This window comes from Blennius ocellaris, assembly GCF_963422515.1.
Source record: "Blennius ocellaris genome assembly, chromosome: 1".
NCBI lineage: Eukaryota > Metazoa > Chordata > Actinopteri > Blenniiformes > Blenniidae > Blennius > Blennius ocellaris.
The window spans coordinates 19,405,917-19,422,562 of record NC_137650.1 but is presented as its reverse complement, the minus strand read 5'-3'; the positions used below and the strand labels follow the sequence as shown (position 1 = coordinate 19,422,562).

Genomic DNA, 16,646 nt, shown 5'->3' with positions numbered 1-16,646 from the left:
GTGTCATCTGGTTTCTTGTTTCAAGGCTTGACCTAGATATTTTTCAAACTGTTCACTGAATCACATTAAAAGGTATATTCCCTGTGGTTCCTTTCATGTGAACTTCGTCAGAAGTCAGGATCACCACGTTTTTGTTTCAGCAGGTATTTCAGTTGATGTTCGAACACGTCACATTGGCTGCAACTTGCCTCCGAATTGAGTAAATGGCTTCATGCTACTTCAGACCAAGGCGCTAGTAAAATAGAGAGTTCTTGCTGTTGTCCCAGAAAGTGTTCTGAAAATAACAGGCAAGGCAACACACGGTCTTAAAATAGCACAGTCGACTTACAATGTTGAACCACTGCTACAGCATGCAGCACTTGTTCCCATGTCCTTTAGATCCAAGTGCAAATGACATTGTGGTAATACAACAGCCCAACATAGAAATATGTCACACTAAATTCTGATGGATATTATAAATCAGCAAAGAAAATGTCCTGTGTTCATTATTTAAAATCTAAATCGCTTAAGGAGGTTTGTACGGAGAAGTCAACCATTATGCTAAATCACGCTGCAGCAAAGAAGCTTTAACATAAACAGCAATTTGTGCTGAAATAAAGAAAATGCAAACTGCAGCCAAAATGATCATGAATCATTTCTATCCACTCCGTGATGGGAAAAAAATAAATAAAAATGACCACAAAACAAAATCAAGGCATGACTGGTCAATAAGCGTAAAGTTTTATCAGGTGATTCTGCATTGAATAGTCAACATGCATGATACAGTGAAACAGCTGTGAACATGGATGAAGTGACTGAGAGCTTCAGGAAGTGTTGCAGTGGCAAGCAAAAGCAGTTCTTTATGAGAGCATGAACACATGCTATGATTTCAGTTCACAGTAAAAAAAACAACTCACCGGTCCTCGTTTGGAATCACAATAAAAGGCAACAGAAGAAAGAAAAAAACAAACAACCGTACAGTGCGAGGAAAAGAAAACTATTACCGGTACATGTTTGTGAGTGAACACCAAAAACAGAATAACGTTTATTTATCTTCATGTCAAACCAAAGCATTAATTAAATAGTCCGTATATGCAGAGAAAAGATTTTGAAAATGGATATGTTGAACTTTGCCTTTTATTTATTTATTTTTTTGGATCATCTCGACCTCAAACAACTAAATGGATTGAAAAGGGCAACATCATTACAAAGACTAATCAACGCCACACTTACATATTGCCTTACACTTGTGGAACAAACTTCTTTGCAATGGGAATGTTTGATTTTCACAGGATGAAAACAAAATGCATGATCAGATTGCATCACTAAATCCAGATTTCAGTGTAAACCGAGTATCAAAGTGGTCAAGTAAAGACGTGGAGCTATAAAAAGAGTGAACATTGGGAGTGGCATCGGGCACCATGTTGGATCACTTGACAGCTGAACAACAAGGGCTGAGAATTAGGCTACAAATCCTTCTCCAAATGCAATGAAGACTAACTGAATGAAAGATATGTCTATAGCGCCCACTCCTCTGCAGATTAAGGGCATTCATGGTGAGTCACACCATTGGTTCAAGTACAAAATGTGTCTGATTTAAAAAATAAAAAAACAACCCAGATGTGATTGCTGTCTATTACTGTATTGAGGATCATCTGAGATGCACAGTAACTCTTGTTTGCAGCATCGTTCGGTGTTCATTCACCGATTATTTGGTCCTTAAAGAGCAATAAACTGATGCACAACAGATCAGAGGGAGGATGTGATGAATGAAAGTGATTTAGGAAAGGTGAAAGACATACAGAACAATTATGGAGGTAGAGAGAATACATCTTTGACATCAAATCCAGCAATCAGCAGTGGTCTCTTTACTTTCGTTTTTTGCATTATTGCACTGCAGCTATACCACATAGGAATGACGGCCCGGAGACCAACAACCACACGACAATGCACTTTTCACATGTAGAGGGAAGAACAGGAGCCTTCTACTATAAATCTGAGAATGAGACAGGAAAGGGAAGAGGCAGGAAAATTTTGCAGGAAAAAAAAAAAAAAAAAGAAAAGAAACTTGAATGGTCTTAACGGCAGGCGAGGTCAAACGCTGGTCAAAATGCTTAGACTTGCAGATTTCAAGTAGGCAACAGCCCCGAATTAACATCCTGGAGGTTCAGCCATTTCTGAACCTCCGGGATGTTTGCTGCATTGCAAAGTCTCGGGTTCAAATGAGGCAGAGTTTTTCCTCACAAGCAGGAGTTGTGGAAAAACCACAGAACAGGGCCAACTGTGTTTTTCCAAACCTCATCCCATTTCTTCTCACCCTGACTGAGAGCGCAGCCTGCTGATGCCATGGAGAAACAGAGAAGGGTCGACCATTCGAAAAAACACCTGAGTGGGATGATGGACTACAGCAAAGATACCGGGCCAGTTGAATCTGATTGAGACGGAGCAGGATCATGTTTTGGTTCTGTAGAAATATTAAATATCACCTGAACCAGATGCACAAGGTGTGTCGTGAGGTTTAGCCTGGTTGAATTTCTTTTTTTTGGCATTTAAAATCATCGTTAACATTTTCAATAAGAAGATTGTCTTCCACTGCCTCACTGTAAAGATTTTAACTTTTTTTTTTTTTTTTTTAACAAAGCAGCCGAGATGTTTGATGTATAGCGGCCTCACCTGATTAATAACCACTGCAGTCCATCATCTGACTGACAATTCTTATCCCCGCTATCCACCATGGGCTGCAATGGAGCCAGAATTGAGCAGATGCCTGCATTCAGGATGTCACAGCGAGAGAGCGTCGCACCGAAAACAAAGCCAAGAACACTTGCTAACCTCGAGCTAGCGCCGCACTTATCCCACTCAAGAGTCCTCTAGATCTGCAACACCAGGCCGGCGGCTGAGATGTTGTCTCCTCCGCCCGCAGTCTGAAACACCTCCGTGCACACCAGCACCGGTGCGACGCAGATCTCGTAGTCCTCCTCGTACCAGCAGCTGACGGGCCGGGTCTCCTGCAGAGGGATGCGCTGACTCCCCTCCTGCTGGCTGATGGAGAAGGAGTCGTCCATGATGAGCCTGGCCTTGCTCGGGTCGATGTCATTGGAGCCGCAGACGTGGCGGTTCGCCGTGAGCGAGGCCTTGGCCGTGGCCGACATGGTGTTCTTCCACCTTGACCCACGCGTCACAATCATGGCCTGAAAGGCCAGCGTGTGGACGTGGAGCCGCGTCAGCGGCTTCACCTGAGCTTCGGCGCCGTCTGCCTCGCTCTGTGCAACGGCGTCCTTGTGGAGCTGGTTCAGAATGCGATAGACTTCCCTCATCTGGTCGAGGACTGTCGCCACACGAGGGTTTGGGTCCGACAAGACCGTGATGTTCGAGCCTTTCAGAAGGCTCAGCAAGTTGGGAAGTTCTTGTTCGTTCATCCCCAAAGAGTCCGCCTTAACAATAAAAAAAAAAGAACGGTTTTTGGACTATAGTGTGGAATTATATATTCTCATTTGGATCTTATCTGGGGGTCTGCAGGAAGCTTCAGTACGGATGACAAAACCAATAACTAAAGAACAGCAATTCTCATTACCTGGAAAAGGAGCAGCACCTGAGAGCTGAACTGCATAACTTTTACAAGATAGTGACTAATATTTGCATGCGTGATAATATGTTTGTGCAGGCTTGTGTTTTGTGCGGTACAGATAGGGAGCGATAGCACTTGTTATCTCCGGACTGAAGGCTGGATACTGAATGAATCACTGTGGTACAGAGTCTGCCCTCCGTCCGAGAGAAACAGAATATGAACTCAAGGCCATATCTTGATGGGGATACGTACAATACCCCATATTTATAGGCCTTTAAAGGATTCGGTTTGTGTTGGTTGGAGATCAATTACCTGTAGCCAACAGTAAATACTATCGGTGATCAAAACAACAGTGTTGGCACATCACTTGAAAAACTTAAAAATAGAGTTCAACTAAACAGATATTCCACTAGTACCAAATATAATTTAGCTGAAACAGTCAGACTTTTCCCCCCTCATAAAATCATTTTGTGTTATGACTTGTGAAGCTGAATAGAACTGCAAACACAGAAATGTAAATAAAGTTCTTGTTTGGAGTCACTTTTTTGTTTACCAATGTATTCAACATACCTACCGAACAAAACCAGCTTCAAGTTACCTGCCTCAACAGGTTTCCACTCATCAACCGGCAATTTGCATTTTCACCCGTTTGTACGACTACAGTCTCACCCATGAGATCCATTCTCATACGTACATGAGGGATGACATATTTGAGCAGGTCTTCCATTATACTCTCCTCAACAAAACTGGCCATCTCAAAATGGATGCCAATGGGAGGAGACGAGGAGGTCAGCAGATCTGCCAGCCGGGAGAAGAGAGCGTCTCGCTCACCTGAAGGAATGACAGCAAGCAAGAGTGAAGAATTAAATGAAAATGACAGCTATCAGAAGGAGAGATAAATCGGAGAAAACGTCAGACAAAAAGGTAAAGAGGGATTTCAAACCACAGAGAAATGAAACAATCAGATTTAAAGTGGCAACATTGTGATAAGACATCATACCAACTAATGACACAACAGTCCATTGCAGCAAGATACTGCCGTGAAAAGTAACCCTTTTTTTTCCCGTCCTATCAAAATTACATCAGTATCACATCCACAAGGCGAAGGTGAGTGAACGTACAGACTGACAGCTGCTGATATAAGTTTGAAGAGAAACACTGAAGAACCTATTTTTTAAAGAAATGTCAGGTTGGGCCTGGTAAAGAGTGCATTCAAAATGAAACATGTTAGAATGTACTTTTCTTTTTGGCACTAAAACAAGAGAAAAGGCACATTATTGTTACTATTCTAGATGGTGCAGACTTTTAACCTGTCCAGCCCACTGAGCCCAAACAAGGCTTTCAATGAACCATGAATTGTTGACCAATAGCAATTAAGTTTAGTTCACATTGTATTTACTAGATCAAGCGCGCCACCAATAGATTGCGAGATCTCTTCCTCACCAGACTGGAAGGGGAAGTTGTCCATCATTTGCAGCCCACCCACCACCACCAGGTCTGGTTCAAAGTCTGCCAGTTTCTTTGCAAACTCCTCCATTGAGTCGAGATAGGGGTTGTGGTCGTCGCTGTGGACGATATACCTGCAGGACACCCGACACAAGCAGAGCCACTTCAAAACACACAACGTTCACCAACGCTGCCGTGTGCAGCGGACAACCTGCTCCAGTGACCTACTATGACCGTATCAAAAATGAACGCTGTCGACCTAAACCATTTGGACAACACGTACCTGTTGGCCCGACGTGATGTGTAGCGCCCCCAGCTGGCACCGGATGGGTACTCCAGGATGAGATGAATGTCTGGCTCTTCCACTTCATTGCCTGCCACTGCAAACATAAAGGCAGGTAAAAAAAAAAAAAAAAGACATGCAAATTTAGAAAATTTGATGCACGAGGATTATTCTAGAAAAACGGTGTACTGTTATGAGGAAGCTCAGCGTTTGTACCTGTGATGTGTTGGGAAAGGACATCAGTGAAATCGGGGCTAAAACTCCCCCCGAGCAAAACATCACAGCCTTCGGTTGCCATGCGGCTCGCCATGACCGGCGCATTGCCGCCTACTGCCCATCTGTTCCCAGGCAAGTCGCGGGCGCCCTCCACCAGCTCACTGAAGAGCGTGTCGTTCAGCATAAAGCGCCTGCAAGAGATGGAGAAATCAAAAGATTAAATCATAAAACACTGAAAATAATGAGGTTTGTCAGCGTCTTATGTTGACACGCAACAGTGAAAAGTGTCTTAAAGGTTTTCTTTAACATTTTCTCAAATCTAACGTCAATGCCCTCAGGGCAGGCAGAGGATCAGCTCCTTGTGATCTCCAGTACCGACGGGACCCCCGGAGGGAAACCACTGTGACACGACTCCCACTGGATACGAAACCTCAAACAAGCTGGATAAGAAACCAACACAAACTGTACGTGTGCCGTTTTGTGAGGTCAGTCTGATTTGATCACACAATGACGGCACGTAGATTTAAAGTTATGAGGCCCATGTCTTCATATTCATCAAGTTTCTCACAGTGTCCCGTCTGCTGGATACTTGAATAGCAATCAAGTAGATAAAATAGAAGTTTTATAATCCTACTTCTACGCAAAAAAAATATAGATTTTAGGTAACAGGCAGATGTGAATAATAAAACATTTACTGGTTTGTGTGAACAGAGCCAGCCTCCAGACTTACTCTGCAGCCGCTCCCGGTGCAAAAAAGTATGCAAAGCTCTGGGCCAACTGCTCGGGGTTTTCCAGGTAGTTGTGATGGAGCGGCTGATCTGTGGCGGGGAGACCGATCTTATTGAGGAGCGACACGCCATCGACGATCAGGTCGACGCAACCGCCGAAACCTGCGGATGAAGGTAGAGAAGAGAAGATCCAGCAATTCTACCGAGTTGAACGGTAGAAACAAATTAAGAGCAAAGTGTGTTTTGTTATTTTTCTTTACAGGAAAATTTTTGCAAACTGTGCAAAATTAAAAATCCCAACATGCTGCTGCAGTAACGCATGACCTCAAAAGACTCACGTATAGAACTTTTCCATCATCGCTCTGAGCTACAAACATTCCTACGTCAGGTCTGAACAAAATGTCAACCTGCAGGATAAAACCACCATTACCTCTGATGTTCCCAGTTACTTTTAGCTCCTTTTATAAATGCAGTTATAAAACATTTTTTATCGTCATCATTTTTTAAATCATATCCTCAGTCAATCAAGGATTTGATTTTTCCAAAGCCTGATAACGCCTCCATTTCTCACTCCACAACTAAAACGCATTCCATTTGTCTTTTTGACACTTTAAAAGCAGCCTGTCAGAAATCAGCGACACAAGCTTCTGGCAGCATCAGTCTGACCAGGAAAACAAGACTTCAGGTTGCACGGCTCTAAAAACGAACGTTAAATATTAATCATAGGCTTCTTAAAGATTGTCTTATGTAGTAAATGCTAGAATGAAAGGAGTGGAGAAGGAGTGAGGTGACTGAATCGGGTGATAAAACACATCAGCTGCAATAAAAAAAAAATTGCATTACAAGAAGAATAAAAAATAATTAATATAACTACCACAAAAAGCCTGCTGTTCAGCTGGGTAAAGGTTACACAGATAGATACAATTCTACGAAAGACAAACAGCTGTAAAGATACTCGGGCATGAAAACGTTATGTCTTGTTTTTACTATATACAAAGTTCCACATCACATGGCTTCATATCTGACGGCTCGTTTGTGGTCGTAACTGAAGCAAACAGAACGTCACTCATCAGTCAACATGATGTCGTCTGCGGCCAGACAACAGGAGGCATGTCGCACGGCAGTGAGAAGCTTTGACCTACAGGTTTAACGAAGGGCAGTGAAGATTTTTGAGATTTCGTCCCATTAAAATGCTATTGTAGGCAAATATCAAAAAAGATGCTCTTTATTTTAGGATTTATATCAAACAATGCCATGAGTTTCTTGGAGGGAAACTTACTTTTGTTGCTTTGTAAAAAATATTGAAGAAATTCTAAATGTACCAAATATGATCACTTGTCCAATAAAATGTTTGTTCTCAGCTTTCATGTTGATAACAGTTTACAAACAGGTTGACCCTGGACCATCAGTTTACATTCCTGGGAGACCTTTATCAAAACACTGAACTCTTCACTTTGTAGGGACTTGCTAGTGTTTCATCCAATTGTTTTCTTGATTTGGAAGCACTTTCTGGATTCTCTAGTGTTTGGCACTTTCAGGCCACCGTATTTAACAGCTCCACTATTTTTTTTAGTTCCAGCTGGTGAGAGCAGAAAGCTGCCAACTTGACTGAAGTTTCTTCCTGTTAAAAGGACAATGCTCACAGTCGATTGTTAGGAATAGAAGTACAGTACCCTCGTTTCCTGACCAACGCGTCTCCATTTACAATTTGCCTGGATTGCCTGCATTTATCCAAGCACTCTGCTTGGATAAATGCAAAAAAAACAAACAAATGTGACTTCAGAAAGTCTAGAGTCCAGAAATTCATCTAAAATGACTCAAAGTTATCCACCATACTCATGGCTGAAAATTTGGGGGAACATTTTGAAACATTATTTGTACTTTCTGCTCCTGTGAATTCAAGCAGTTTCAGATCCTGCTGTACCGGTTTGTCTTCAGTGATGTTTGATCACTCAGGTATTAACTGTATCAGCTATCAGTCTTATTTTCCATTCCTCCTCAGGGTGGATCCACTTTCATGGGAGCACACACTAGGCTGCATCATGTTCCCCTTGCCCTTGTAATTTACCCCTCATCACATGAAGCCCAGCAGGCCTGCACAGAGGAGCAGAACCAGCTTGTTCATTCAGTCACTTCTTTCACCTCACCACACTTCATCACCACCATCACCACACAAAGCAGAGTCTCTTCCTTATCAGTCATGGTCTTACAGTGAGTTAGTAATGATACGGTGTGCCCAACATGTATATTCATGCCTGTAATTTGTTAATGTTTGCTGATTTTAACCTGAAGTAAAGCTTCAACCTTATCCTGTTAACAATACATTTGGGAAATAAGTGGCTAAAAATCGTTCATGCCAATCTAGAGCAGTCTCAAAGGTTATCATTGAGACTGCAGTTTGTTTTTAACCTGATTGATGATTAACCCTAAAACCCCTAGCGGGTACCCAGGTGAGGCTAGCTGCAGTTAGCCGGCTCCCACCACCTGCACGTACCGATGGCCACTTTGGGTCTGGCGACGTTATTCATCCCGACCTTCCGCTCCGCCCGGAGCAGGGAGGACAGGACCGCGTCAAGCCGGTCGTCCAGCCCGGCGCGCTGCGGTGAGCGGAACCACATCGCCAGCAGAACGACGAACAGAGACACGGCAGAGCCATACTTCATCCAGGAGACCCTGCCTCCCCCCTCCATCGCTCGCTCGTGCTGCTTGGCTGCGGAGGCTCGCGGTGATAATGAGCCAGGCACTTCCGCCCGTTCGACCAGTGAACGGCAGCCGTATTTGGGGGCTGCTCGATTTAATAACCGGGTTGTTCCGGTACGGATAACAAACCGTCACAGGGATTTGTGAGGATAAATAAAGTATGGCACTGCTTCACTCTTCCTGTTATTTATGTTAACATGAACACTTCACAAGTTTTAGAAATGTTACCTCCTCCCCGCCCCCCTTCACGCTTCGTGCAGAAATGGCCCCAGCAAGTTGTACCGGCGGGAGACGCAGTAATATAAAAGGAACGTCTTTCTCCTCTAAGAGGAGGAGCTGTGTTTGTTTTCTCTGACAACAAGGCGGAAGTCTTTGACCTCATATTGGTCTTCATTGTTACCCTTTTGAAACGTAACCGACTGTTGTCAGAACAGCCGTTTCAAATTGTGGTTTATTTATACTGTCTCACTCAGGATATGATCATTCTGCTTCAGGATTTCACAATTAAGAACCCTGACACTTTACACACAGTGACCTACAAAAAAAAAAAAAAAATATTTTGGTGGTGTGGTCCATGGTGAGGGTCACAATGACATATATTAAGTTAAATGTTTATTAGATTGTGTCCAGTAGCTGTCGGTCAGGTCAGCACTTAACGATGTTTGTAGATTCTAACCATCAAGTACAATCCAATTAGTCAGGCTAAATCGTTTCTTTAAGTCACAGACCATTGTACAATCTCACACACATTAGAGACAATTAATTTAGTCTCCCATCAGCTTTAAGTTTTTGCGTCAAAGCCAGAATATCTTGGCACAGTTGTGACACTGAGCTGGAGTGGATGGGCCATTACTAAAATAATTTTAATCAGTCCTACAAAAAAAAAAGGTTATCTTGCTTCAATAAAACAAACATTGAGCAAACAATCAAACACTACATATTTTTGGGATATTGTAATTCTGTCATTAGACACATTAAAACTGTGGACTGTAATCATTGTGTGAGCAGAACATTCAGGATTTCAATTTTGTAAATCATATCACCTTTTTAATATTATCTGAAATACGTTTAATCTTAGTGAGTTTAAATTTTGAAATCACATTTGTTTTAATAGGTGAACTGTTAAATCAGTTATAAAAGTAAAGAGACAAGTTGAATGATATCTCAAAACAGGGAACAATTTATTGATTTAATTCAAAAACAGAACAGATTCTTGTCAATAATATGACAAATACAGGCAGACAAAACACTGTTCCAAATACTTAAAAAAAATGCATATCCTAATGTTGTGGTTTAAAATCCAAATTACAAAAAGCAATCAATATGAAAGCTGAAATCAATACAAATATTCACAAATACCTTCCATCCAATTAGGCTGAGCTTTATAATTTCATTGCTCTAAGATTCCCCACTATTTCCACAGGTGCAAACAAATGAGGTCTGGGATCCAATTTGATCACTTCTATAAAAACCCGCTTAAGAAAATCTGAGGTAAAATAAAATGTGAATGTGTTTTGTTCCACATTTTTATCCTGTGCAACTAAAAAAAGACCATGTCTGAGAAAGGGGCATGAGCTCACAAACAGCCACTATCAGATTATCACTAAGGTTTTATTCACAGGTATGTTGTTGCTGTCGTTTTTCCAGCTGGAGGTGAAGCTCTACAAGCGGAAGCCTGCGTAATGTTTTCATATAAGCTGAACAGAAAACCCTGTGACATTTGTGCAAAGTGATCAGTGAGCTCTAGAAGCAGTAAGATTGTAATTTATAAGTTGTCAGTGTTGTTCCATTGCAAGAAAGCGGAGTGTGTCGCCCTCTCCTGTCGATGTAATAACACTGCAGCTCAAGCCTGCAAGAGAAATAAAAAAAAAAGGATTTGAAGCAAACCGTGATCACTTTAAATTATTTGATGAGATAATAAGATTACAATGTTGAAAGAACACAACACCAGAGTTATTTATTGCTAAACACAGTAAGCAGGTAGGTTTGTCCATCTTATCTCCATTACAATTCAGTTTGGTGTCTTACCTCAGGTTTTATTTGGGAATCCCAGCTACAACCTCAGACTCGATGCCACAGTGATCTGATCCGCGGAGGATTTTAAAGAATCCTGGTGACGACAGGCAGGAGACTCAGTCACATTCAGTATCAAACACCCATGTTTATCATATTTATCGGAAACTAATTGTTTGAGCACTGTACCATAAATTGTCTATTTTTGTGTGACTTGAAGGTCACAAAAATTAAATAAACATCTCTGCTTACCATTATCACCCCAGTCAGTATTCCAGGAGTTGGCACAGAGCCAGTAAGGGACGCCGTCCTCCACGCCCCAGCCCATGACCTTGATGGCATGTCCGCCCAGAGCAGGGCCCGTAACGTGCTGGTAAACACCTGCAGAACGAAAATAAACACAAAAACAAACCCGCTCACGAATACGCAGAGGGACCAGACGAGTCAGAAATGTCCCTTTGCAGAGTCACTGAGTGAAAATATGGGCTCAGTGTTGACATGTGTCAGTGATGCAGTGACGGTCTCACCGGTCTTATAGAGCAAAAAGTCCTCGTAGACTGTGAACGCTCCTTCTGCTGGACCGTTCTTGAAGATCTCTAACTGAATCTCCTTCTCCTCGGACAGCACGCTGTAAGCCGTTTTACCTGCAACACACTGTGAGTTAGCACCTCCTTTGACATGCATGTTGTTAAAACCGTGACCAAGCTGTAACTCTATGTGAGAGCCACCTGAATCTCCAATGAAAATGAGCTTTTCTAAAAATCCAGGAATCAAGAAGCTCTCTAAAGCTAGTTAAGATAACCAACAACGCTCCGAGACCGTTTGCCTTTATCCTGTCACAGAGCTAAAATGTATTTACTTTAAGCTGAAACCTTTGAAAGGTTAGATTTAATTTCTCTCTTTGGAAATGACAATTACAATTGTGAAATGAGCCGAGGGACTCTAGAAATAAAGTACCATAGTGCTTGTCGGCTGTGTAGGCCGGGGTGTACCCAGACTCGCACGAATGTACACACTGAGGCGTGTCGCCTCCTTCTCCAGTGCAGGGAGGCCTGCTGCCGTTCACATGGTGCTCACAGGGGGCGATGGTGTAGGGCCGGCAACCTGACCACATGAACACATAGACTCAGTGACACATACACACAACTGTCTGCCACTCTTCTTGTGAGAATCCAATATTGATTACATCCCAGACAGAAACTCACCAATATGGGAGTCATAGAGGCCTCCAGAGACAAGGCCCTGCTTGGTCCAGAAGTCCCAGGCAGCTGCAGGGTACCCACCATTGCACCTGAAACCCCAAACAGAAAAAAGATAATACTTCGCTGAAGCACTCTGAGTATTCAACGTCAACTTTGCCACATAGAAGCTTGTGCAACTTCCTGGCCAGTGATGATAACAGTTAAATCCACTGCAACAAAACAAGCGTGGCTTTTGATTGCGCGAGGAAGCTGAAGGACCCAACGAGAGCCACACTGTGACCACTTCACCACCGCGACTGACTTCAATAATCAACGTTGCAAAACAAACCCGACTTTATGTGGGTCAGTCCGGCTCGTCCGGCTCTCTACAGACGGCTCAAGTGTATCTTTGGACCTCATCTTCCACGTAAAAATTTCCAAGTCATTTGAAATTTCGCTTGGCAGGCTTCACGGCTGGGTTATCTTCCACAGTAGTAGTATGTCACAGTAAAAAAAAAAAAAAAAAAATGTAAGAAATTCTCTGCCTCTCACCCCATGCCACAGGCGTTACAGCAGGTCAGCAGATCCTCAGCAGAGATCTCCACACTGACCTTGGCATTACTGTGGATACACGTACGGTCAGACATGGCCTCCGTGGCGCCAAAAGCCTGAAGGAAACAAGCAGGACAGAAGTAGGATGAGAATAGATTACTAGTGACATGACCACCAGTTAGAGGTTTTCTTTTTTTTTTATTGATACTAAAGAATCTGAATTGAGGGGAACCTCAGACTATATGAACTGCAGAGCCCTTGATGTCACATGTGTTCATGAGGATGGAGCAGCAGCTCGCTCTCACCCAGCAGGATCCACAGGAGCCCTGATCTCTGATCTCCTTCAGCGTGGGGCAGTCGGGCCACTGCTCTCTGGAGTCAAATTCATCCGGGAGCTGAACGTCTCCGGCAAATTGAACCCTGAGGAGGAAAACTGCCGTTACTGCGTGTTACTGTATACTCTGATCGAGTTGTGTCTCTCTGGAAGGTAGTAAATATATTTGCTCAGTGACACTGAGGTCAGTGTCACATTTACCCCCCCAAAAAAACAACTTTTCATACTAAAATGCAGGTAAATATGTTCTACTTCACAACTATGAGGAAAATAATGGTTGAAACTCACATGATAGGCAGTTTAGGTCCCTTCAGCCATGTCCCGCAGAGATTTTTGACATAGCTGTAGTCGACATTTTGGAAGTTGTGACCGGCCTGCAAGACAAAAGCCAACATCTGGTCTGAGTAACTGACTTTACTGGCTGACACAAGTCTGTGAGGAAGTAAAAAAAAAAAAAAAACCTACCCTCCAGGTTGTATTCAGCTTGTTGATGTGGTTGATCATCTCGCTGGACAGAGGTCGGAGTTGAGGTCTGGCCAGGCTCAACGACAGGCTGGCCGCCAATAGCAGGAGGGCCGCGCGCCACATTCTGCCTGGGGGATACAAAACGATCTCTTATCCACACTGTATGCACTCTGAACTTCAGCAACTTCAGAGTTTCTGAATCCCTGAACCTGCACACAAGTCAGCTGAACTTGTTTATAACAAATACGGATTAAGTCACTGCCACCCCCAGTGTTTTTGACTTTTTTTTTTCCAACTGTAAAGAGAGATGACAAACTGAAACATACTGTAATCAAAAAACAAAATATTTTTTGTCTTAAAAATAGATTTCCATGGAAAAACACGATTTGACCTCTGATTTATTAATGATAAATTTCGCTTGGACGGATGTGCAATGTGCCATCTACTTAGTTCAATCCCATTTTAATGTATGTGAGAGCACTTGTGGCGTTAACTAACGTTGATATTTACTCTAAGGAAGAACTTTGGGACTTTACAACTGATCCAAAACTATATAAAGAAATGTTATCTTGTTACTTCTAAGAGTCAATTCTTTGATTGAGTGAATGCATAGGCTTCCATAATAACGAAAGGGACAAAACATGCAGTTTTTTACAACTTAATGACTGCAAACACAGTGGTTCAACCAGGAAGCCTGTTCACACAACATCAGCATGAACCTGAACAGCTTGTGAAAACTCTCAAGGCTTCAAGCGTGACATAAAGCTGAAGCATTGCAATGCGACACTTGAGGACATGTTACATTCTACTTTAGACACACTGGTCAGGGAACCAGACCAGCACAAAAGAACAAAACGCTCCCAGCTGATTAAGAGAGTGTCACGCTGGCCGGAGCTCGAAGTGGGACCAACATATACAGAGTCAGTCGAGGGCTCAGACTGCATCGGCGCACACTGACACAACTGAACGACGGGCGCAGGCACAAACTGCAAAAACAAGGGAATGCCATGTTCAAAACATCCAGGCTGTTGTTTTTGTGAGATCATGTCAATGTCAGGTGAGTTGTAGAAAGAGATTATCATCCGTGAGGCAAATGCAAAAACACTGGGGTGTTTCACAAATGGCTCCAGTGGAAGTGAATTTGTTGGGGATTGGTGAGAACCATTAGAGATCATAATACAAGCTCTGAAACAGAAGCAGAAGAGAGTGCCTTTAGTATGAAAACTAAAATCAATATTAATGCAGACATCCGGCCCTGGGCCTCTGGTGGGGTGAGCTGACTACGCCCTCAGATAAAAAAAACCCAAAGATGATTAGTGGCAATTTGGGCTGCTTTCTTTAACAAAAAAAAACAACTGAGATCTCATTTCTACATTCGATGCCCTTCCTGCTATAGTGGGGTAAAAATCCAAGTCCCTGCCACATGCCAACACAGACTTTGGTGTTTACCGGCACACCTGTTCAGGCACGTCCCAGTCTGACACACACAACATCTGACTTCTTTAGAAACCAGTTTCACATCACATGAGTGAGTGTGACTGATCAATGTCAGCAAAAAGTACAAAGGGGAAGTGATAACTTACAAAAAATCCCCTTGCAGACCAAAGTGTATGTGCACTCAATTCTCACTTCATATAATTTTCCATCATAGAATCAGCTTCACTTCCACCCACTGCAATGTAAACCACATTTTAGAGTGGCACTGGAACGACGACAGTACTTCATCTACTGTCATGTAGACGGTCATATCACGTACTCTCACTACTTTGGTTGTGAACATACCATTTCTGCACAACCTGTTCAGTGTGTAACACAAATAAAATATCTAATACAGAATCAATCATTCACTGTTTTATGCTTCTTTTTGTTTTCTATTTTCACATGACACAACAGTTTCCATACTTACTCTCAGCACTGTCATCACAGGCTGAAATCTTTGCTCTCCTCTGTGGTCCCCGAGTTAAAAAGTCTCCCCTTTCAGGTTGGTGACAATTTGTTTAATACCAGTGTTGTGAAATGTTCTCCATTTATGGGACATGCAAGATGTAGTGCTGCCAAAGCAATGAGTCAGCACCAGCACCACAGAACCAAGTCCTTCACTTCCTCAAACGAGCAAAGCCACTGATTGTTATGTAAATCGTGCCATGCTGATGTGATTCCAGGTGAAGCAGACCTTTGCTACAACTCTTATCTGCTTCTGCTGTGAACACATCAGCTTATCACACGTCTCAACGCTCTACTTTTCTTTTTGCCAATTCAATCCTGCATTCCTTCACATGTATGACCACAGTCAGGCAGATCAAACTGGACTTAAGTGAGATAATGTTTATTTCCGAATTTCTCCACATGAGGCTGGAGGCCTGCTGATAGGAGGTTTGAAGGTGTGGTGATAGTCTTAAAAAAAACCAAAAAACATTAAGCACATCAACTGAACCAGCCTGAGCTGTAAAATAAGTTGTATTTTTCTTTCTTGGTAGAATTACATATGTACAACATAGTCGCAACCTAATTCTTATAGCAGGAGCTGGACTCGTTTGAATGAACAAGTTTCACTTTCTATTTATTTGGCAAACATCAGTTTTATGTTCCGGAGCCAGTGAAGCTTCAGAATTGCGGTTATTTCCTAAAAGTGATTGATATGCAGGCGAGAGACAGGGAGAGAGAGGGGGAGAGAGAGGGAGAGAGAGAGAGAGAGAGAGAGAGAGAGAGAGAGGGGTGTTTACATGTTTCACCTTTGAGGCTAAAAATGGATCAGCCGGTCAAAACAACAACACCCTATGGAGATCAGATAACCTCAAATCTTCAAATAACAATCCAAGACATGTACCTGCTGTCGGGTGGTGATCTGTCGGTGTAGCGGGTGTGTTGATCGGCTGCAGAGCCCCTCAGTGTGAGAGCTCAGCTCGGCGGCTCTCTCTCTCTCCTTTATGAACACTTGAAGCACGTGAACGGGTCACATGAACGCAGCTCATGTGACCAAACCGTCACCGCCTTCCACTGACCTGAGTGAGCCTCCTCTTCCATCGTGGACGCTGACCACCGACCACACGCAAAGTTATTTATTATCAATTGTGAATTGAATACACGATATCACATTTTTGATCGTGAAAGTTTGAAGCGATAGTGACACGGTTGATCTGCAGTACTTACTCACAGCCGCGAGATGGCGGTAAAACTCGTT

The 16,646-nt window shown here is 42.9% G+C and overlaps 2 protein-coding genes across 2 annotated transcripts; both read right to left on the bottom strand.

Moving 5' to 3' along the window:
• Positions 1 to 712: 712 nt before the first annotated feature.
• Positions 713 to 8,910, bottom strand: adpgk2 (ADP-dependent glucokinase 2; the record flags this gene model as incomplete). Its single annotated transcript, XM_080501094.1, has 7 exons — positions 713 to 3,413; positions 4,242 to 4,378; positions 4,991 to 5,127; positions 5,277 to 5,373; positions 5,493 to 5,683; positions 6,223 to 6,382; positions 8,715 to 8,910. 7 exons carry the CDS (start codon positions 8,908 to 8,910, stop codon positions 2,850 to 2,852), a joined length of 1,482 nt encoding a protein of 493 aa, XP_080357220.1. The 3' UTR covers positions 713 to 2,849.
• A 1,167-nt stretch (positions 8,911 to 10,077) lies between these two features.
• Positions 10,078 to 16,419, bottom strand: ctsba (cathepsin Ba). The gene is made up of 11 exons (XM_080496049.1): positions 16,293 to 16,419; positions 13,466 to 13,593; positions 13,289 to 13,374; positions 12,972 to 13,086; positions 12,667 to 12,782; positions 12,139 to 12,224; positions 11,891 to 12,037; positions 11,461 to 11,577; positions 11,186 to 11,314; positions 10,949 to 11,030; positions 10,078 to 10,769 (listed from the first exon to the last, which is right to left on the bottom strand). The coding sequence occupies exons 2-10, from the start codon at positions 13,586 to 13,588 to the stop codon at positions 10,957 to 10,959; spliced, it is 993 nt and encodes a 330-aa protein (XP_080352175.1). The 5' UTR covers positions 13,589 to 13,593; positions 16,293 to 16,419; the 3' UTR covers positions 10,078 to 10,769; positions 10,949 to 10,956.
• Between the last annotated feature and the right edge of the window lie 227 nt (positions 16,420 to 16,646).

What these genes read in the sequence shown, in the direction of transcription:
- ctsba (XM_080496049.1), bottom strand. Translation starts at nt 13,588, where the DNA reads ATGTGGCGCGCGGCCCTCCTGCTATTGGCGGCCAGCCTGTCGTTGAGC. An exon ending in GGACCTAAACTGCCTATCAT is followed by an intron (nt 13,087 to 13,288) that starts GTGAGTTTCAAC and finishes TTTCCTCCTCAG; the next exon opens with GGTTCAATTTGCCGGAGACG. An exon ending in TACTGACTGGGGTGATAATG is followed by an intron (nt 11,031 to 11,185) that starts GTAAGCAGAGAT and finishes TGTCGTCACCAG; the next exon opens with GATTCTTTAAAATCCTCCGC.